The sequence below is a fragment of the Prionailurus bengalensis genome, chromosome A2 (assembly GCF_016509475.1).
Source record: "Prionailurus bengalensis isolate Pbe53 chromosome A2, Fcat_Pben_1.1_paternal_pri, whole genome shotgun sequence".
Lineage (NCBI taxonomy): Eukaryota > Metazoa > Chordata > Mammalia > Carnivora > Felidae > Prionailurus > Prionailurus bengalensis.
The window spans coordinates 161249402-161272748 of NC_057348.1; the positions used below are offsets into that span (position 1 = coordinate 161249402).

At 44.9% G+C, this 23347-nt stretch overlaps 1 protein-coding gene across 7 annotated transcripts in view; it reads right to left on the reverse strand.

Moving 5' to 3' along the window:
* Positions 1–23347, reverse strand: part of EZH2 (enhancer of zeste 2 polycomb repressive complex 2 subunit) — a 66333-nt gene that overhangs the window by 5288 nt on the left and 37698 nt on the right. For all 7 annotated transcript variants that reach the window (XM_043589817.1, XM_043589821.1, XM_043589818.1 and 4 more), the window contains exons 4-15: positions 21592–21708; positions 18095–18215; positions 17132–17272; positions 16172–16274; positions 15302–15465; positions 6748–6839; positions 5150–5387; positions 4156–4325; positions 3679–3773; positions 2002–2042; positions 1428–1553; positions 304–482 (exon numbers count right to left, since the gene is read on the reverse strand). In XM_043589817.1, coding sequence (XP_043445752.1) covers positions 304–482; positions 1428–1553; positions 2002–2042; positions 3679–3773; positions 4156–4325; positions 5150–5387; positions 6748–6839; positions 15302–15465; positions 16172–16274; positions 17132–17272; positions 18095–18215; positions 21592–21708 — 1587 coding nt within the window. The remainder of the gene's footprint in view (positions 1–303; positions 483–1427; positions 1554–2001; positions 2043–3678; positions 3774–4155; positions 4326–5149; positions 5388–6747; positions 6840–15301; positions 15466–16171; positions 16275–17131; positions 17273–18094; positions 18216–21591; positions 21709–23347) is intronic.

Here is a 23347-nt window from a genome sequence, read left to right on the forward strand (position 1 = left end):
AACAAGTCTCTAGGTTCTGATAGGAAGGAACACCATTTATTTACGTGGAGACCATCCAGTTCTAGAAACAACTAGCAAAATCCCTCTTCTAAATCTGATGCCTTTCACAGCTGCTCGGCAGAATTGACTGGTTCAGGAGACAGCACTGTGAGGCATCCCGGACAGAACGGAGCAGCCTGCCTCCGGGCACATTCCCCAAAGAAAACCCAACCCTTCTCGGTCGGCCGAACCGTGTGATAATCGCTTCACCGTCGGCCCTTAAGAGCCGGGCAACCCCCAGCACCCAGGGGGGACGAGCCCTACCTTCTTGGAGCCCCGCTGGATGCTACAGTTCTTGCAGGACACGTTTTTGCTGTCCCAGTGGTCGGCCGCACCACAGGTGAGGCAGAGGTCGGGGTCGCACTCGCGCACGGCCAGGTAGCACGGGCACTGCTTGGTGTTGCACTGGGCTTTGCAGCGGCAGCCAGGAAAGCGGTTCTGACCTTCGAGAGAGATGGTCCTGTCACCACCGCGGGGTCAAGGTCGCATGGAGCCCTGCCTGACTCCTGTGACACCACCCCCCCGGACAGAAGAGGAAGCACCAGGACACAAGTTACAGCGGTCACTACTGAGAACCACCACCCCGGGACCCTGCTTTTCTGCTTTTACTCGCCGCACGGCATGTGTACTTCAAAGCTCTCTGATGCCCTAAGTGTGAAGGAAAAACGTGGGCTAAAGATGAGCCACGGAGGGGTGCCTGAGGGGCTCGGTCGGCTGCGCGTCCGACTTCGGCTCAGGTCACGGTCTCACGGCTCATGAGTTCGAGACCCGCGTCGGGCTCTCCGCTGACGGCACAGAACCTGCTTTGGATTCTGTCTCCCTCGTTCTCTCTCTGCTCCTCCCCCCGCTTATGCACGCACACTCTCTCTCTCAAAAATAAACATTTAAAAACGAAAAAATAACAGTAGCAGCCATGGTTCGTGACCATTTTAAGAGTCCAGATTCTAGGTATTTCCCTGGAATCCTCACTGCCTGTGCAGTTTCACGACACGCGTGCAGTCAGGACGCTTATGCACACGTTCCTTTATGCTGAGTTCTAAATCCCGCGGACGGTTTCTGGTAGCCAGAGTATCTGGGTAGCCAACTCTAGACGCCCTGTAACCTTACTATTCCATGCAGCCTTACTGCGATCTCATGTAAACGATCAAAGAACAGCTCCCGTATCAAACCCACTTTTGCCTAACCTGCCCACAGACACGCACCGGCCAGGAGACCGGCTGGCCACTAGCACGGAGCCCGTTACGGGGGCCCATAAATCCTCATAGGATAAGTGGAGGCCCTAAAAAGGAAACCCCAAGCAAGAGCTGCCGTGTCCTTGCTTTGATTTGGTCGGCAATTCAACATGACTAAACTCTCATGCAATTCATCAAAGCAAAACAAATACTTACACTCTGAACTACACTGACAAAACTTTTCACAAAAATTTTGTGCTATCACACAAGGGCACGAACTGTCACAAGGCTGACGCGGATGGTCACAGGGCTGGTAGTTGTAAACGTGGTTAGAGGAGCCATCTGCACAGAGAGAACAACGGCACACAGGTCACCCGGAGGTGTGGCGGGATCGATCACACATAAAGAACGAGCATCTCTTCTGCGTTACACTCGAGGGCGGCAGTTTTCCTCCCTGTATTTACAACGTGACACGTTTCTGTTTACAGAGCGATGGCAGATGTCACTTCCCATCCCCCAAGTGCTGGGGAAGTCCAGAGCACTACCCCCCACCCCCAATCCCAGAGTCCTCCCGTCATTGACTGACTGACTGACTCCCTCCATCCGACCAGCTCTCACTGCACCACAGGACTGACCGGAACTTCATCAACAGACATCCTCCATTTAAATGGGTTTAACGTACAGAAGTCAATTCTACCAGAATATTCCCCAACACTAATCCAGTTACTGTTCGGAAACAGATGAGTAGACCTTTTTAAGTTAATTGTAAGTTGAACGGAAAGACGCTAACCCTTTTTCAGCTGTATCTTTCTGCAGTGTGCAGCCCACAACCTGTAAAACACAGAAAATCAAGGTCGTCTTTGTGAAGCCAGGGAGTAGCCACCGCACAGATCCAACAGAAGCCGCTTCAGCGGGTCAGGGTGGGCCACGAACGTAGCTGTGCTTTGATTCCCAGTACAGCTGACCCTTGAACAACGCGCGATGAGGGGTGCGAACCCCCCGCACCATCAAAAATCTGCATCTACCTTTTGACTCCCCCGAAACTTATAAGCCTTACGATACTAATCGGCTAATACGTATTTTGTACAATATATGTGCCATATACTGTGTTCTTACGATAAAGCTGCAGAAGAGTGTGTTGAGAAATCATAAAATACTATTTCCAGGCCTGTACTTAACCCTACCACCCCCCGCAACACACATGTATATGAACCCAGGCAGTTTGGACTCGTGTTGTTCAAGGGTCAGCTGTAACCACAAAAAAAAGAGACCCGGCCCCCCCCCACCCGGCCATGGCCCTTCCTACCTCCCCCAGGCAGGACCCGGGGTTGGGCTTATTCGGATGCGGATGAACCAGAAATAGTACAGCTTCTCTAACTTTAGGCATCTTTAATAATTCCATTGAGCCGTGTGATCGGAATTCAAGCAAGAAACTGACACCCAGCCCAAATTCCTGTGGGAAGAACTGCTAAGTTCTTCAAGTTCTAAATCCAGTGGGCCCTACCTTTCTTAAAAAAAGACAACACGAGCACATACACAACTTTCAAAGTGTGGCAGTCCTTTACTTCACACCCAACCATGTTTCTCTCAAGAACGCGGGAAAGGAGATGGAAATTAGACCGAGATTTCCACGGTTTCTGGCTCTGCACGAACAAATCAAGTCTGCCTTGGGGCACCTCGGCAGCTCAGTCTGTTGAGCATCTCACTCTTGGTTTTGGCTCAGGTCATGAGCTCGCTCACAGTTTATGGGTTCGAGCCCCACATCAGGCTCCAAGGATTCTCTCTCTCTCACTCTGCCCCTCCCCTGCTTGCTCTGTCTCTGTCAAAATAAATAAACTTCAACAAATAAATCAAGTCTTCCTGAAAACATTCCCTTCCAGGCAAGCCTTTGTGAAAGGTGACCTTCACAGAGGCTTAATGCAAGGTGTCAAGAGTATAAAATGACATGGGACACCTGGGTGGCTCAGATGGTTAAGCGTCCAAGCTCAGGTCATGATCTCACAGTTCGTGGGATGGAGCCCTGCGTCAGGCTCCATGCTGACAGCTCGGAGCCTGGAGGCGGCTTCGGGTTCTGTGTCTCCCTCTCTCTCTGCCCCTCCCCTGATGTGCACTCTCTCAAAAATAAACATTAAAAAGAATTTTTTAAGAACAGGAAGTGACACCACACACGTAGAGAATTCAGGCTCCTAGAATAAAAACCAGGCCGGCGCCCCCCTCAGCTCTCAACACTCACACCCAAGAACACATGTTAGAGTAAATGCTCAAGCGCTGATGGAGCCATTACTACAGAAGCTTCTATTAGGTTCTCCTTAACACACCACATCGATTGCAGGGTACTGTGTTCTTAAGAGAAAAATACCAGCGACTACCTAGGCCGACAAGACCACATTCTGTCACCGAGCGAAGGCGGACCGCTGCCCTTGGAAGTGGCTTGGGGACCTGTCGGATCGGCCACACACTGACTTACCGGTGTTTCCTCTTCTTCTTCCTTGGAGGGGTGTCCACATCCTCGGCCGGCACCGGAGCTATGATGCTGGATTCTTTGACACGGAACTCATACACCTGGCAAGAGGCACAGCCACGGGGCCACGAGGACCGTGTTCAGTCAAACCAGTGTTACCCTCCCCCCTTCCCCACCCCCGGCAGCTGCCAGGCGTGCGCTGGGACAGAGCGGAAAGTCAAAAAGACACTGACCCAACCCACACTCTGACCGAGAGTCGCAAGGCTCACCACCTAGTCTTCCTGGCCCTTTAGACCAGCCCTGAGAGCTCTAAAGTCGGAAGAATCATTTTCCGTCAGTTCCCGCTCAGTGGAATAAAGATCAACATGCTTTTTGGGAGACGAACAGGAGCTTAAGAATAACCAAGAACGTTCTTCTGTTTGGACAGGGACTGCCTGTTTTCCCTCTGAAGTTCTTGAACAGTGTTTTACCAGATATACTTACCTGCCTACAAGTTTTGGTCCCGATGAGCCTGGCAATGGCACAGAAATTGTCATAATACGTGCCAATGAGGACCCTGAACATCGAGGCCTCGGCACCACTCCACTCCACGTTTTCGGGAGGCTCGATATTTGGCTTCATCTTTATTGGCGTTTGACATCGAGAATTCGCTTCTAGAAAACCGAAATTACCCACTGGTCACGAAATGACAACCGGGGGCACCTGGGTGGCCCAGTGGGTTCAGCGTCTGACTCCTGATCTGGGCTCAGGTCATGACCTCACAGTTCGTGGGATCGATCCCCACGTCGGGCTCGGCACTGACAGCGTGGAGCCTGCTTGGGATTCTCTCCCTCCCTCCCTCCCTCTCCCTCCCTCTCTGAGCCTCTCTTCGTTCTCTCTCTCTCCAAATAAACAAGGAAGGGAAGGAGGGAGGGAGGAAGAGAGAAAGAAAACTCAGGGTTGTGCTTAGGACAAAAGCAGGAAGTGAACCATCTTGAGAAGGCTGGAAACAGTCACTACGCCTCCCACAGAACACAAGGCTGGGTCCCCTTTAACACAACATTCTAAATGCAAGCTGGGGGCGCCTGGCTGGCTCGGCCAATAGAGCAGGAGACTCTTGATCTCGGGGTTACGGGTTCACACGCCCCACCCTGGGCATAGAGCTTACTCAAAAAGGTAATAATAAATAAAATGAAACCTGTTGTCACTCGGGTAAGTCACAGGGCCGAAAGCACAGAAACCTCGCACGGAACGTCAACACCACTACACCGAATGAGAAAGGAACGCGACACGGAACGTGACCACACGCCAGACCCTCCACCTCCCCAGCACGCGGGCAGTGGTCTCCGCAGGCCGGGGCCGGGGTGTGGGCAGGGGCGGCAAGAAGCCAGCTCCACACCCTGAACGAGTCCCCCGGTCTGAGAGTTGTCAGTGTGCTGACGACTAGCCCACTAAGAGAAGCACTCGATCCGTCTCCTAGCGGGCACCCACGTCTCACCCGAGGAACTGGAAGTCTCGTCTTTTTTCTCCTCCTCCTCTTTATCGTTGTTCTCCCCGCCCGTCTCCGTCCCCGCTTCCCGGTCGCTGTCTGTGTCTTTCGATTCCAGCACGTTAATGGTGGGGGTGCTGGGCCTGCTGTTGTTGGGGAGCCGTCCTCTCCTGCGGCCTCCGGGCCGCTTCGGCGGCGTCTTTATCCGCTCGGCGGTGAGGGCAGCGGCAAACTCCTTTGCTCCCTCCTATAAAGTCAAGGACGTAGACATCAAGGTCAAGTTCTCCAACTCGTTTTGTTGCATGAGAGAAAAAGAACTGCACCAAGCAGGTCGTCAGTAAATTCTCACGGTACCCACTTTTACCAATAATCATTTGCACATTCTGGTTTTCTATCTGCTTTTGACAGTTTGAAAATTTCCGAAAGATCGATCTAGGTGCTCTTTGTGCTACAGGGGTACGAAACCAGGCACGACAATTCTGTGTGAACTTGTGAACCATATTAACTGATTATAACAAAATATAAAAAATAGGTGAGTCTCTTTAAACACGAACATTCGTGAGAAGTATCACACTCCGTGCATGCGGAGCCAGACTTTCCTATTTCAGGGTTTAAGAAGCGTCTCTGGTGATATTTAAAGAATACCAGAAGAACACGAATCACATAAGCATGCTGGGCTTTGTCCCATCCTGCCTTACTATTAAAAAGAACATCCCCCTTTTTCCTGGGAGGGATGCCCACCCCCCCAAAATCGTGAAAGCAGCACACTTCCACATCAAGAAGTCCAGTAACCCGGTCTCGGAGAATATGTGCCAACGGTAAGATCACGGATTATACAGACCACAGAAACATCTTAGAGGAGCCCAGTAAAATTCGGCCTGGCACAGAGCATTATAAAACTGTGCTCAAGAACGCCGTGTTTACAGTGGCAGGAGAAGGGAGAAGTTTGAGAGCAGCGAACAGTTTTACACTTCATTCTACAGAAACTAAAATGCTTAAAAATAGGATACCTTCTGCAGGTGCCATTCAATGAATCTTCTGTCCAAAATCCAACAGGCAATATATACCCATTTAGTTCCTAGGTAGGAGTGGCTTGGTTCAAAGAGGGGAAATGGTAAAAATAAGATAGTGCCCATAAAACACTTTTCTACCTCTTCCTAAACCCTAATCTTTTCTTCATCATTAAAAAAAAAAAAAAAAAAATCTGTGGGCCCGATCACCTCACTCCAACCACCATGGGTCTGTAACTCTGAGGAAGGCTCCGGAACTACCCCGTACAATTACCGAGCTTCTGGGGCTGAAGGGGCTACCTGTGCTTCTCACGCTCACAAACCCTGTGGCCGGCGGAAGAGTCCTGCTCCTCACAACCTCGCAAGGTTGCTGAAGAGATTAACGCAGAGAAACCAATGAAGCGAGTGAGGAAGGACTAGACCGTGCAGTGTGTAACCGCGAGGAAAGCAACTTGGGCAAGGGAGAGAGTCCCTGCCCCCCACACAGCCGAGGTACAGGAGCAAGAGTGTCATGTCGGCGCTGGCTCCGCAGGCCTCACCACCGTTCACCGGGGACACTCCACGAGTGCCTTCCGAGCGTGCAGCCCTCAGGCTTACCAAGTGCTGGTAACACTGTGGTCCACACGGCTTGTTGTCTAGAGCCGTTTCTGTGTTCTTCCGCTTGTAAGTGTTGGGTGTTGCGTGAAAAGCTGCAAAATAAACATAAAATACCCAAATATAACTATATTTACTCGTCGTTTCCAGTTTCAGTGGAAACAATTGGTACATTACAACCTTGCCAACGTATGCTTTACGTTACAGAACTTTCCTTCGAGCTCTTCCTAAACTGAATCATCTCATTGTGCTCTCCTCAACTCTCCCCTGAAACAACCACCACTCCCCACCAGCCCCTAACCAGGGAGGAAACAGTAAATTCTGGAATGATTAGGGATTTCCTCCTTTTTCCTTGCAAGTGTAATTGATGCACATAAAACTCTCAACTCAGATCACGAACATTTGAGTCTTTAATTAGAAACAACGGATATATCCCTTCTACGATGAAATCAGGTTTCCTATTTTTACCCAAGATTTCTGGCATCTACAATTTCTTGATTTCTAAATAAAGGTCAGCAACCAGCTTGTCAAATGGGACAAGAATGGGACAGCACTTGTTTAAAACTAGTTTTTAAAAATAAAGAGGATGACAGCTGGGGGGGGGCGGGCACGCCTGGGTGGCTCAGTCAGTTAAGCATCTGACTTCATTTCAGGTCATGATCTCATGGTTTGTGGGTTCGAGCCCCACATCAGGCTCTGTGCTACAGCTCAGAACCTGGAGCCCGCTTCAGATTCTGGGTCTCCCTCTCTCTCTGCCCTCCTCCACCCACACGTGTGCGCGCTCTCTCTCTCAAAAATAAATGTTAAAAAAATTTTTTACAAAAAAATTTAAAAAATATAAATAAAGAGGACAGGGCGCCTGGGTGGCTCAGTTAGGCAACTCTCGGTTCCGGCTCAGGTCATGATCTCAGTGTGCGGGATGGAGCCCCGCTTCGGACTCTGCGCTGACAGTGGGGAGCCTGCTTCAGACTCTCTCTGCCCTTCACCCCTCTCAAAATAAACTCAAAAAAAATTTTTTTTAAGTAATAAGAAATAAAGAGGACACCCTCAGCCTACTGAAACTCCATTGCTTTGGATCAGACACAATTCAAGAACCTAGAGACGGCTTGCGGTCGGCGCCCTTCTATAGGCAATACGTGGTCACACAAAACAGGTTCTAGAAACAAAAGTGTTTGAAACTTAAAATCCCCAAATAACCTGACAACAAAAAGATTCAAAGTATAGCAGAGTGACAAACTAATGAAGCGTGAATGCACAGCAGTGAGAAGTTGGGAGAAACCTTCGAGAAAGCCTGTTCCAGCTACCAAGGCAAATGCTACAAATGCCCTGTTCAGAATTACACAAGACGAAAACTATCTAATTTGGACAAAAACAAGTGACATATTCATGAAACGAACCATTTAAAAAACATCTGTAAAAAGCCATACTTCTATCCATAGAACTTAAATGGGATAGATGAACTGACTGATGAGGAAATCAAGAAAACAAAGACACAAAGTGATGTTGGTCTTGAAGTAGAAATTCAAGGCTCAAATTCTGTTTCAAGTGAGTTTGATTTCCCTGGAATGAAGAGACCAATACCATGACTAATTTAGCACTGGATTACATTTTTGAACAGTTGAGGACCCCTAAAATACAAAGTCGGAGCCTACGGAAGGTCAAGGCCACATCAGCAGCACATACTGAGTGATATATTTTTGGTAAAATTCGTTTTTAATCTGGATGTCTCCTGCTTAAGGACCGAAGTTCTCGATTTCACCTGAATCAGTGAGAAACATAAGACACGTGCGCAAGTGAAGACAGTGGCCGCAGAGATGCCGCAGAGGCCCGGAAAAAAGAAACAGACACGAGTCAAGTTTCAGCTCTAAAAGAAAAATTAACACATTGATGATAAAAGGCACTTTAAAAATTGCTTGAAGTACCACTGTTAATTTCACATTGCATTTAGCTCAAAAAAGAGAACTATTGGGGCGCCTGGGTGGCGCAGTCGGTTAAGCGTCCGACTTCAGCCAGGTCACGATCTCGCGGTCCGGGAGTTCGAGCCCCGCGTCAGGCTCTGGGCTGATGGCTCAGAGCCTGGAGCCTGTTTCCGATTCTGTGTCTCCCTCTCTCTCTGCCCCTCCCCCGTTCATGCTCTGTCTCTCTCTGTCCCAAAAATAAATAAACGTTGAAAAAAAAAAATTTGAAAAAAAAAAAAAAAAAAAAGAGAACTATTCTCATTGTTAGCCTTCCCTCAGAATTTCAAACTTCAATTGTTTAAGAAAACTAAGGATACAAAGAATTCCCTCTTCCAGAAATGTCTGGACTATTTTAGATTTCCAGAGTACTTAATATTTTCACATAGGTGTCTTAAAGTACTAATATTCCAACTAAGTTATTAAAATATATTTCAAGCTAAATATAATCTGAGGGGAATCTTTTCATAAAGATTCTGAGGGGAATTTTTACATAAAATAACCTGATCAAGAAAACTGTTAAAAGAAAATTCAAGCAGGGCACTTTTTCTAAAACTTGACAGAAAGGACTGAGCAAAGAACGTGGAGGGCTTTTTGGTTTTGTTTTTTTCAAAAGCAACCTATAGGGGCGCCTGGGTGGCGCAGTCGGTTAAGCGTCCGACTTCAGCCAGGTCACGATCTCGCGGTCCGTGAGTTCGAGCCCCGCGTCGGGCTCTGGGCTGATGGCTCAGAGCCTGGAGCCTGTTTCCGATTCTGTGTCTCCCTCTCTGCCCCTCCCCCGTTCATGCGCTGTCTCTCTCTGTCCCAAAAATAAATAAACGTTGAAAAAAAAAAAAAAAATTTAAAAAAAAAAGCAACCTATAAAATCTTGATGAAAAACCTTACCTTACGGTTTTCGAGCAAAGGTAAGAAGACGGTTACATATCCAGTTCCAATACCTGTATTTGAGTAAACTGGCGATTCTAAAAAACGGCTGCAAATACTAAGTAGCCCCTCAGAATCTTCTAACGTTTCACCAAATATTAATGCCTCAAATACAGAACCGGGGAATCCAAGGATTACAGAGCTGGAGCGAACCTTCGCAGTCACCTACTTCCAGTGGTGATTTTACAGATTAGGAAACAGGACTAAAGAGATAATCTGAGTAGCTGGTTAGCTGGCGGCAGGGGTGCTGAGACCCGCACCCAGCATGCTTCACCACGTGCAGGAAGAGCCACCTCCCCTCCCGCTAACATACAACACTTCTCAAATACTTTAGCTCATTGTCATGTGATAATTATGACAAAATAAATGATCACAGGGAAGTACAAAGTGTCAAGTTTATACATTAACTTCTGCCCAAAGTACTGATCTTGTCTGCTCCGATTAGAATTTGGTATTAAGAATTCTTACTGAATAGGGGCGCCTGGGTGGCGCAGTCGGTTAAGCGTCCGACTTCAGCCAGGTCACGATCTCGCGGTCCGTGAGTTCGAGCCCCGCGTTGGGCTCTGGGCTGATGGCTCGGAGCCTGGAGCCTGTTTCCGATTCTGTGTCTCCCTCTCTCTCTGCCCCTCCCCTGTTCACGCTCTGTCTCTCTCTGTCCCAAAAATAAATAAACGTTGAAAAAAAAAAATTAAAAAAAAAAATTAAAAAAAGAATTCTTACTGAATATACATACTTAATAGTTGTAATCCTATAAATTTTCTGTACATCAGAGATCTCAGACTATTAAGTATCTTACAAAACGACTGTGTCAATGCTCAGAGCATAGGACAGTAGTAACAGCAGGCAGTGACGGGAGCCAACAATAAAAGTTTCTGTGTTCAAAGCACACAGGAAGAGGCTCCAGGCATGACCTCACTGAATCCCCCACAAAATCCTGCAGGCGTTAGGATCCTCACCCCCATTTATAGGTGAGGAAAATCAAGATGTAGGGAGGTTAAGTCACTCTGTTAATTACATGGGAAATATGAACTCCACATGTCTCAATTTTAATCATTACACATCTGAAAACTAAAAAAAAAAAAAAAAAGGTCAACCATCAGCTACAAACTTTGGAACACTGTTTCTGAAATTCTAACCATTAAAAATGTTAAAAGCTCTACAATTAGCATTAATACGCATTCCAAAAATAGACTTACATAGTATCAAAAATGACAAACGGGTTTTATGCTTAAAATGGATTCCTCTGTAGGCCACTCAGATAATAGAAAACCTAACAAAACATTTATTCCAGGGTTCTACTTTCGATCCTATGTAAGCACATAAAATTTCCCAACCTTAATTTCTCAGCCCGCCTTCCTTCCCTATCAGAAATGTGTTACCTCTTTAGACCCACCACAATCAATTCAGGAGCTGACCCTGGTTCCTCTAACAAGCGTCAAAGACAGACTAGGCAGCCAATTTTAGGCTGAAACTTTTATAAAGAATTTACATCGGGGCGCCTGGGTGGCTCAGTCAACTCTTGATTTCGGCTCAGGTCACAATCTCATGGTTTGTGGGACTGAGCCTTCTCTCTCTCCCTCGCTCTCTGCCCTTGCCCCACTCGCATGCACTCTCTCGCAAAAATAAATAAACTTTGAAAAAAAAGCAAGCAAGAAAGGAATTACAGGACTCCCAAGTTTGCAGAACAACCCGTTTCCAATTTACAAAATGGATCATGGTCCAAAAGTTATTTGGAATACAAAGTGGAATTTGTTCCCAAACCAAAACCATTTATCCTTCAAGGTTCCTTTGAACATGTAAGTCTAAGAAAAAAGACCATGGTCAGACAGATACTCAGCTTCTGGTCGGATGAACTGCAAATCCCCCTAACCGTCCAAACTTCTTCCTTACAGACAGCCGTGGTAGACACCCCTGACATCTAAGTAACAGGTGAGACCAGGTATCAGTGAGGCTACCACACAAATAATTAAAACAGAGAACGTTCACAAAGGCCCTTGTCCCCAGAAGTTTAAAAATTCCCCCTTAGACAACGAGTTAAAAAGAAAACCTGAAACGTTCCTTAAAATTCCTGAAGAAGAATAATAAACAACAGAACCTAAAAGAGGCTGAAACAGTGCTCTAGAGACGATTCATTGTATGTTAACCACATATATCCAAAAAAGAGGGAAGAATGAAAACAATGCAAAAATCTGACTCATAAAGAGAAACACAGTAAAACTAATACAGTAGCTGATTCTGAGGGAAAAATATAGGAAACAGATTTTTAAATCAAAATACAGAAACCACTTAAGTTCATCAAGAAAAATGGGAGAACGAAACATTTAATAAGCAGGAAAAAAAATCACTGGAGTACTCAGGTCAACTTTATCCAAATAAATTTCAAAACTTGGGTGAAATAGGTAACTTTTTCAAAACTGATCCAGAAGTGATAGAAAACGTATCTGCTAGTACCACTGGTATTTAACACCGTACTGAAGATATCAGCCAATGTAATTAAACAAGGAAAGAAATTAAAGTCATAAAGACAGAGAATCTCAGTAATTGCCGACAGTCTACCTACAGAGCTAGAAAACTCAACAAAGAATCCACTGAGAAATTATTATAAACAAGGACAATTCAGTAAGGTATCAAGGTATTAAACATGTAACGTTTAAAGAGAAAAAGCCCAGCAACAATCCATTAATACCTAGAACTCATCTTCCAAAAGAATGTACAAGAACTACGTGAAGAAAGTTCAAGGTTACTAAAGGACACAAAAGGAAACTTGATCATATGGTTACACTTAATCCTCATTTTAAAATGTCAATTTCGGGGCGCCTGGGTGGCGTAGTTGGTTAAGCGTCCGACTTCAGCCAGGTCGCGATCTCGCGGTCCGTGAGTTCGAGCCCCGCGTCGGGCTCTGGGCTGATGGCTCAGAGCCTTGGAGCCTGTTTCCGATTCTGTGTCTCCCTCTCTCTCTGCCCCTCCCCTGTTCATGCTCTGTCTCTCTCTGTCTCAAAAATAAATAAAAGACGTTGAAAAAAAAATTAAAAAAAAAAAAAGTCAATTTCCCCGTAAGTAATTTATACATTTAATGGAATTCCAATAAACATACTACCTAGACTTTTTTTTTTAATTAAACAAACTGATTCTAAAATTTACATTAAAAAAAACAAGAATGAATAGGCAAGAGATCTCTGAATAAAGCCTCCTGGAAGAGAACACAAAGAAAAAGACCCAAGCACACGTGGTAACAGGCAAGGAGGGCGGCACAGCAGTGAAGAGGGAACTTTCCAGTAAGTGGCATGGAAAACGACTAGGCAGCCCTGGAGGTGGGGAGAAGTGGATCCAAAACTCTATCAGAATCACTCGTTTCCAAAGGATCAAAGAGTTAAATGCAAAAGAGTGAAGTCAATACACGGTGGACCAGCTTAACTTGCACTTATGGCAAATGCTGTGCAGATACAGCCAAGGTCATTCACCGCAGCGCCGTGGGAACGAAAGGCGCAACACAATCCAAATGCAGGGTTCCGCTGCCTCCTATGACAGAAGGCTACGCAGCTCTCCAGACAGGAAGAGCGTCTACACCATGAAGTCAAAACAGGGAGAAGCCTCACTAGTATGGCACCTTGTGAGAAGGACAGTCGGGAAAAGAACATCTTTGCATTTTGCCGGGAGATACTACAGAAAGATACAGAAGAACGGATGTTAGTGGTTTAAGGAGTGAGGTACAAACGCTACGCACGGGGGCAGAGGTGGCAGGGAGAATTCACTGGACACCTTTTAATACATTTCTGAAGTGTAGGTCATGTAAATGACGACCTGTTTAAAAAATAACAATAAAAACAAGCCAAGTACTGTTTTAAGTATTTTACACATAATAATAAAATTAATCTTCACAACAGCTTATGAAGCGCTATGTTATTCTATCAGAGAGAAAAAAACTTAAGGCACAAAATGCTATAGCTAACATGTATCTAACAATGTATTTACTGGTTCATTTTGCCTAGGAAACATTTACAGTCTGTGAGATTCTGCTGAAGTTGATGGAAAGCAGTGAATCCCTACACGATCCGTCGAGGCAGAATCCCATAGAGACCGGCCCTAGTGAACGAGGAAGCAAGGGGCGCAGCAGCTGTGGACCCCGCCGCTCCACGTGCCACGGGTGGGCAGCCCCGCCTCCCACCGGAGCGAAGCTCACTAGTCAACGTCCCCCGCCTGACGGAGGAGGGACTGATCAGGTTCAAGGTTCATCACTATTACTCAAATCTGAAGATCACAATAAAATAACTCATGTGATCATGTTCAGAAGCAGCATCCACTTCCTGATCCATTTGCACAAGGAAGGTACGAGAATGCTACGTCTACAAACTGGACGGACCATTTCACTGACTTCCACGTAGAGCTTCCACGCGACCATTCGCTATGGTGACACTTGGATGCAACTCATAATATTCTTAAGAACTGGGCACAACTTTAAAAACCAACTGGGTGTAGGGATGCCTGGTTCAGTCGGTGGAGCTTGCGACTCTTGATCTCAGGGTCAGGAGTTCAAGCCCCGCACAGGGGGTAGAGATTACTTAAAAAATACAATCTTTGGGGCGTCTAGGTGGCTGAGTCGGCCGAGCATCTGACTCTTGATTTCAGCTTAGGTCATGATCCCAGAGTGGTGGGATCGAGCCCCACACTGGGCTCCACTCTGAGCGTGGAGCCTGCTTCAGATTCTCCCTCTCCCCCCAGCTCATATCCTCTCTCTCACTCTAAATAATAATAAAATCTTTAAAAAATAAAAAAATTAGGGGCACCTGGGTAGCTCAGTCGGTTGAGCGACCGACTTCACCTCAGGTCATGATCTCAAGGTTCGTGAGTTCAAGCCCAAATCGGACTTGCTGTTGTCGGCCTGTCAGCACAAAGCCTGCTTCAGATCGCACGCTCTCTCTCTCTCTCTCTCTCTCTCTCTCTCTCTCTCTCGCTCTGTGCCCCTCCCCCACTTATGCTCACTCTCTCAAAAAATAAAACATTAAATAATACATATTTTTTTAATTAAAAAATCATTGTAAAGAGAGAGAGAAAGAGGGAACAAGTGGGTATGGGGCAGAGAGAGAGGGCGACAGAGGATCCAAAGCAGGCTTCGCGCTGACAACAGAAAGCCCGATGCAGGGGCTCAAATTCACGAACCATGGGATGGTGAACTGAGCCCAAGTTGCATGCTTAACCAACTGAGCCACCCAGGCACCTGTCAACTGCAGATATTTTTAAAAGAAACTTACTCAGAGAACCAAAAAAAAAAAAAAAAAAAAAAAAAAAGAACACTAAACAGACAAAAATACCTACAAACATCTTTTTAGCCCATTTCTTATTCAACAAAATGCGTTCAACCATACGGCAGTGCTGCTCTAGGCTCTGAGGTGGTTCACGGTCACAGCTTCGCTACAAACAAGTGCTAGGTGAGCCTTTATGGGAACACCACTGACCCGTATTCCACGTTAGTGGGAGCCGGGTGGCCCAAGTCAAAGACTCCACGGCAACCGTCAAGCAACAAATGGCGAAACAACGGTCCTCTGATCCTAGCATAGTTCTCCATCTTAACCGCCAGGCGAAATGATCAATTCTAGCTGCGATCAAGGACACCGCTTCCCGGCGCTGGACGACGGGACCCACAACAGACCCCAACGAGGGCGCGCGGCGGCCGCACTTACGGTGCAGGAAGCAGTCGTACTTGAAGCACCGCCTGCAGAAGAGCGTGTGGAAAGAGTGCAGGCTCTGCTCCCTCTGCACGGACTTGGCGTTCGGCCCGTCGATGTTCGGGGTGCACTCAGGAGGAAGTGCGCCCGGGAGCTGCTGCTCGGTCAGTTCTTTATACCTGACGGCGACCAGGGAAAAGGGAGGTGAGGGCACGGCCACAACTCCTTCTCTGAAAATAAAGTTTCTGAAAGGTCCCCTATAGCATCTGTGATGTTCATCGTGCCTTGGCCACACACAAGGAAAAGGTCTGACCTAAAACTAAAACCATCCTTATTTAGATGAAGAGCCAATTAAACATTCTGTCTGGTATATCAAGAATCAAGGCGCAGTCAGTTAAGCGTCCGACTTCTGATCTTGGCTCAGGTCACGATCTCAGTTTGTGGGTTCGAGTCCCTCCGTTGGGCTCCATACTTGGGATTCTGTCTCTCCTTCTCACCCCCCTCCCCAACTTGTGCGCTCTCTCTCTCTCTCTCTCTCTCTCTCAAAATAATACATAAAAAAGAATCAAGTTCAGGGATGGGATTCAGATCATGAAAAATGTTACCACGTTAATTAAAACAAACATCAACTACACTGACATTTCTGTAAGTGTCCAGAGAAGTTCTCTTCTCCAAGCGCTACCGGAAATCACGCGTGTGTTTACTGGCACCACGGTAAGCGCCGTGCAGGGAAGCACCTCACGTACGTGGTGTCGAGAACCCCGCAGCACCATGAACACAGGAAGCGCGGGGGGCCGTCGGCTCCGTGAGTTCTACTTCTGATAAACCAAAACGCTGAGCTACGCACCATACAAGGCAAGACTGCCTCAAAAGAGCAAATCTTACTTTTCCTTTAGTTCTTCTGCTGTGCCCTTATCTGGAAACATTGAAGAAATGGCTTCAAAAATTTTATCGGAAGGAAATTTCCGAGGCGGGCGGCTTTCTTTGTCTGTATCAGGAAATAAGGAAGGGAAAAAAGATGAAAGAAAAGCAAGTCTTTCGATCTTGCATTTCCTCCACACAACTGCATCTAACAAAGCTAATTTTCTACGAAAATTATCAACTCTGTGTTTCACTTACTTCTGACATGTGTCACAGGTCTGCATGGAGTGCTGGTAGGCCGGACGAACAAAACACTTAAAATCGATATGGGAAGTTTCAGGTGCACCAGGAGGGAGAAGCCCCAGGGGCTAATCCCAGCTCGGCTACTGACTGGGTCTGTGACCTTCTTGCCTGGTCACCCACCCACTGGGGTCTGATTCTTCTTTGTAAACTCAAGGAGATGAACTACATGACCGCGGCCCGTCACAAAAACATTTCGCTTCTTTGAAATCGCAGTTTCTCCCCCACGCTCTTCTGTGCTGTTTACCGATGAGCTCTGCCAAGTCTCCGCCGACTATGGACTCTGGATCGGGCCGCTCTGAGAAGCCGTAACTAGCATAGGGCTCAAAAGCAGGGCTCTCGAGCCATTCAGAGGGGTGACCAGCACAGGGTTCTTGGGTTCTGTTTCTTCCTCCAACAGCGTACTAAATAAGCTACTTAAGTGCACTAAGCCCATCTCTTCGACTATAATAGATCTGATGCCAACAGCCACCGCTGGTGCACGTAAAGTGACTGGCACGCTACTTGTGTGCAACGATCAATATATCGGAATGACGATTCTGATAACTACCCTGCAAAATCCCCCCAAACAGTACATTCTTTTGTTAGGCAAAGGACGTAAAGACACTCAAGTACAGGGTGACACGTTACAAAGGACACTAAGATGCTGTCAGGACTGCACACAAACCTAATGAAGAAACTTACCATCTCTGTTCTCCTCCAGATCTTTCTGTTTTTCTTCTCTTTCATCAGGGTCATCGCCATCATCATCATCATCATCATCATTGTACTGACCAAGAGCATTCACCAACTCCACAAAAATTTCATCATTTATAAACCCGCATTCTGAAATTCATCAAGTCAAGTATCAGAAATATACAGAGGAAGGTGGTAATGCCAAGTTGACGCCGTTTCTAACGTGGAAGAAACAGCCAGAGCCTGTTAGCACTGGAACACTGCTGTTCAAATGAGGAGGGAGATCACCTTCAAGGCTGGCCTGAGGCAAAGTCAGGAAGAATTCATCTTCAACACCTGTCATCTTCTCTTTACTCACCCCCCAACCCCCGCCAGAAGTCTTCAGTGCCTGCCACTATAACCTGATGCCCTAGAAGCGAACTGTGGCCTCGGCCTCCTCCCAACACCGCAGCTGACAGCCCTCACTTTCCCCAGAAGAGAAGGGACCGTGACGACGTTACACACGCTACCCTCCTGCCAGACACTGACAGGGTCCCCTGGACACCAAACGCAGAAGCCGTGAACGCGGGGACAGAAATGCAGGAACTGCGGGAGCTAAGGGGGACATCTTTCTGAGCACAGGGCCTTCTGGAGCCCATGTGTCACGTAAGCAGAGCCCCGGTCTTAATTTTACTGTGAAGGAATCTTAAAATCTACATACACTCAAACCATTCTATCTAATTTACATGTTACTGACATTATAATTTATGAGATAAGCAACTATGCATCATTTTTAAGTTAGCAAAAATGATTCTTCAATTTAAAAGTAGGGAAAACATTACAATTTTTAGGCTGGTAAGCCCAGGCCAATCCAGCAATAAACTTACTTTTAACATTAAAAAAAAACAACCATGTTCACACCTATGCTTACAAATTCAGAATCTCTCTCAATGCTTTGGCCCCTTTTTCCAAGAGATTAAACACACGGCTCACCTCTATCCCCATGTACTTTTCCATCATAGTTTTTTATTAGCTCTTCAATGAAAGTCCCATCCTGGTCTAAAACTTCATCCCCCATATAAGGAATGTTATGTAAAACCGTTTCATCCTCCACCTAAAAATAAAAAATATATTTTAAAAGCAGGCTTATCCTAAGTATCAAAATATTTTTTAAATCAACGTAGGGGCAACTGGGTGGCTCAGTAGGTTAAGTGTCCTACTCTTGATCTCAGCTCCTGATCTCACGGTTCGCGGGTTCAAGCCCCACATCGGGCTCTGCGCTAATGGCGCGGAGCCTGCTTGGGATTCTCTCTCTCTGCCCCTCCCCGGCTTGTGCTCATGCTCTCTCTCTCCAAATAAATAAACTTTAAAAATAAAATTAAAAATCAATGTAATGTAAAATACAATTTCTAAAGTAGATGTCTTTACTCAGTTCTCCAGATCTAAACTAACAACAAACTCAAAGCTACAAAAAAAAAATAAAAGACCCCTCCCACCAAGAAGCATTATATGAGAAAACAAACTGTTCACAGCGGAAAAATTTTAAGAGAAAATACTCTATTTCCCCAATCTAACAGGTCATCAATCATTAAAACTTACCATTATTTTATGCACCTCAAGAAAGGAAAAAATGTCGCACATTACGCTGTGACCCATCAATTTTAAGGCAAACCCAGAGTCTTAGAATCGATAAAATAAGGCTTATTAAAACCAGTTATAAATAGCCATACAAAGTAAAAAAGGTAAGGATTTCCAAACTTCACTTAATGATCTAGTTATTCGGAGACCTTCAATATAATAAAAATCTGGGGATATAAAATAGATTATCATAAAGGTTATGCCAAAAGGATTTACTCTTACATGTAAAATAAGAACATTCTACAATGACATAAAATATTTTGATACAGAGATAAACAATCTCTGTATAATGCTAATCAAGACGACAGAGGAGTTTCTATAAAGGTCTGAAAGACAACGGGGGAAAAAGGCACGAACTTAGCAAGGAAGAACTGATCCGAGAAAAAGTTCAAGCAGAAGGGAGAACTCAAGGACACCAGGGACTGAAAGCAGATGTGTGGGAGGAAGAGAATTTTCAATAAAGAATAAAAAAGACAGTAATTATAAAGGCCATAGGGTTCTGAAGTTCCATATTTAAACAAAGTAGGACGGAGCTGTCTTAAGAAGCCTTTCAAAGGGCAGCGGGGGTGGGTATTGGTTAAAAACAGAATTTTAGAGGGGCGCCTGGGTGGCGCAGTCGGTTAGGCGTCCGACTTCAGCCAGGTCACGATCTCGCGGTCCGGGAGTTCGAGCCCCGCGTCGGGCTCTGGGCTGATGGCTCAGAGCCTGGAGCCTGTTTCCGATTCTGTGTCTCCCTCTCTCTCTGCCCTTCCCCCGTTCATGCTCTGTCTCTCTCTGTCCCAAAAAATAAATAAACGTTGAAAAAAAAAAAAATTTTTAAAAAAAAACAGAATTTTAGAATGATAGCTCCAATCAACAGAACGGACTGGCTGAGGGGCCAGGAAGAGGTGGCAGCCAGGGAATGGTGCCTCGGGCTGGGACCAAGACAGAGGGGGAAGAACACACCAGGAAAAGGCCACCAGGCACTTGGGACTGTCACGTAGCAGCAGGCAGGAAAAACCAGAAGGGGAAAATCTCAGATAATCCCCAGGTAACAAATTTAGAAAGACAACAGGATCTTAGACAGATAGGAAAAAGGGAAATTGAGAGAAAGCACACAGGGGGATAAAAAAAATTAAGATTTAAATTTTAATGTACTGGTCTATCCAGATCCAAACTTACAGACAACTCAAGAGTCCACTTTTCACTAATCCCATTTGCACTAGGAGTATTAGGGGTTTTTTTGGATAAAAGCCACAATTAAGTGACAAACTCTATTTTGTCTTCCCAACTGTATTCCACGTAACCTTTGCTCCCTCAAACGTATCCTAACCACAGGGTCTGCCTAATTTGCCTCGGTCAGTAGCCAGCAAACCCATGGGTAACCCTAAATAATTTTGACTTTAAATACTATCTGGGGGCGCCTGGGTGGCGCAGTCGGTTAAGCGTCCGACTTCAGCCAGGTCACGATCTCGCGGCCCGTGAGTTCGAGCCCCGCATCGGGCTCTGGGCTGATGGCTCAGAGCCTGGAGCCTGTTTCCGATTCTGTCTCCCTCTCTCTCTGCCCCTCCCCCATTCATGCTCTGTCTCTCTCTGTCCCAAAAATAAAAAAAAAAAAAAAATTAAATAAATAAATAAATAAATAAATACTATCTGCTTTCAGAACTTCAGTCTATGAGTATCTGAAATCTCCCTTCAGCTCTTGCAATAGGATTCTTAAACTAAATGTTTTTGCAGAGGGCCTTAAACACACAAGTTTCAGCAATTATAGAAAAGTATCTGAACTTCGTCTTTAATCTTCCACTATAAAATCTTTAAGTTACTAAAGACGTTAGAAACATCTATTTAAAAAAAAAAAAAAAAAAAAATCTAAGGGTGCCTGGCTGGCTCGGTTGGTACAGCATGGGACTCTTGATCTCTGGGTTGTGAGTTCAAGCTCCACCTTGGCTATGGAGCCTACTTTAAAAACAAAAAAATTAGGGGCGCCTGGGTGGCTCAGTCGGTTAAGTGTCCGACTTCGGCTCAAGTCACAATCTCGCGGTCGACGGGTTCAAGCCCCGCATCTGTCTCTGTGCTAACAGCTCAGAGTGTGGAACCTGCTTTGAATTCTGTGTCTCCCTCTCTCTCTACCCCCCCAACCCCCCGCTCACGCTCTCTCAAAAATAAATGTTAAAAAAAAGAAAATTTAAAAACAAAATTTAAAAACCTAGTAAGCAATTCCTAAAGTAGGTTCACCAAGGACTTGTATCAGTACTTTTCCTTACTATTTTACATATCAAGTAAATAATGAAACTATTGTTTATTTAACAGTCTAAGTGAAGAATTCAGACTCAAATTTCTTTTGTTCCATCCTCTTTCATCCTACGTCTATGAAGAATTAAACACCAGCATTTCTTTACAAAAGCTACTGGGCCAGTGTTATCTGTGGAAATATGCTTAAGTTTGTGTTTTATAAGCCCTGAGAATATTTCATACTGTTCAGTATCGTTTAATAACACGCTGCCTAAAACTGTTCTCAATATAAAGTTCTCAATTAACAAAACCTCAAAATCATACTGAAATTACAGAATACTGCCCGACCTTCCCAAGGATAAGAACTATAAGCGTCCATCTTTTAACCGTTTTTAATCCCAGATAGGATTTCTCCTTAACACTTTTCCTTTGGAGAATATTTTAACTAGAAAAGACTAGAAAAACCACAACACCGTGAAGGCTTAAAATATATCTATCCATTAAAAAACACAAAGTGTTCTCATTTCGATAACTTTTTTTTTTTTTTTACTTATTATCATTCTTGATTCACCTCGACAAGAAAATTGTTTTATAGAAAATAAATGATTATCAAATAAGCAGATGACACATGATTTACATACCATAAAATTCTGCTGTAGGGGAGACCAAGAATACATTATGGGTACCGAAGCGACTGCATTCAGAGTCTTTAATGGGATGATTTGCGTTGGAAAATCCAAGTCACTGGTCACTGAACACTAGAACAGAGAAAATAAAATTGACTCATAAGAATAAAAGGACAGCCTTAAACTGCAGCCATATTCTAAAGAGACACTGCCCACTTAAATCATTTTGAAAAGGAAATTCCTTTACCTAAGACAACAAAGTTCCTAAAACCATGAAGGATTCTCTCCTTTTTACTCTTTTACTTAGGGTGACAAAAATGCTTCAGATTTTGCAAATTTCCAAAAGCCTCCAACCCTTCCCATACTTACCAACATCAATCAGAATCAAAAACTGTATTTGTTAACCTCAGGTCAGCTGCTCCTTGCTTTCACTATAAATTTCCTAGCTTGATGCTTAGTTTCTTTTCCATCTCAACCACATGGAATAATAACATATAACACCAAATATGCCTCTTAAAAATCTCACTTAATAAGAATATGGAAACTGTTAGGTTCACCTTTCTTATTTTTATCTTCCCTTAAAAACGAAAACAAAAACAAAAAAAAAAACCCCAAGCATCATTTGCTGATACTACCGGATGGAAAACAAATACGAAGGGTAAGAACAGATCTGAATCTCGATCACAACAAAACAGAGTGCTATCAATCCTGCAAAAGCATAATCTCGACATTAATAATAACAGCTAATATTATCAGGCACTTTCTACGTGCGAGCCACTATTTTAAACACATCACATGTCTTATCATATTCTGTCCTCAATACAACACTGTAAGATGGGAACTAATTCTTAGCCCCCATTTTACAGGTGAGAAAAGTCAGGTAAAAATAAGGTAAGCCATACGTTAACTAGATAGGGTTGGAATTTAAACCCAGAAAGAGAGTCTGACTCTGGAGCCTCTGCTCTCTTCCCCACTACACATACTGCCACGATACCATATACCGTATCTCTATAACGTGTAAGTGCATATACTCTCTTGAAATACCGTATTTCATCCAACCTACGATGACATCAATTTCAAGGCATTCCATTACTTTCTGTATCACTAAGAAAATAATGTTGCCAGTTCAACTGTAACATAATGCTTTCTTATCACAGCAATTCTAAGATGCATTCCAGTTTCAGATGTTAAAATGTTCAAAATTTTGCATCTTTGGTTCTATGAAATACGGTAAAAATCTGTGCCCAACTAACCACAGCACCTTCTATCCTGTCTAGGAATCCACCTTTTCTTAAGGAGCACCATTACCCAATTATCAGGTTTCCAAGAACCTTCTCAAAAATACCCTTGGACATCTATTTGTGATCTACAATCAGTGAAAATCGAGTAAAAAGAAGTAGTAAGCAAAACGGAAAATCCTATGTATACACACATAATTATTAAATGTTTCATTTCTATTTGAGAGGTGTTAAAAATAGCAGGGCTAGATTTGGTGAAATCACAGTGAAATCTCTGGCGCACAGGCCACAACCTGGCCCTCAGCATCTCGTCAGGCCAGGGGGATAATGGTGCAATGGTCGGTCACAGTCACTGCAGCACAATAGTTCCTTCCTGGTGGAAGCCGGTTTAGAGATCAGAGTAGTTAGACAGAACTGTGACAGTGATTAATCCATTAATTTGCTTTCCAAACGGCAAAGACAAAGATTGTAACACTAGAAAGCTCACTGCTCAAGTAAATGAGAAGGTAGGGAACAGTTCACTAAAACTCCAG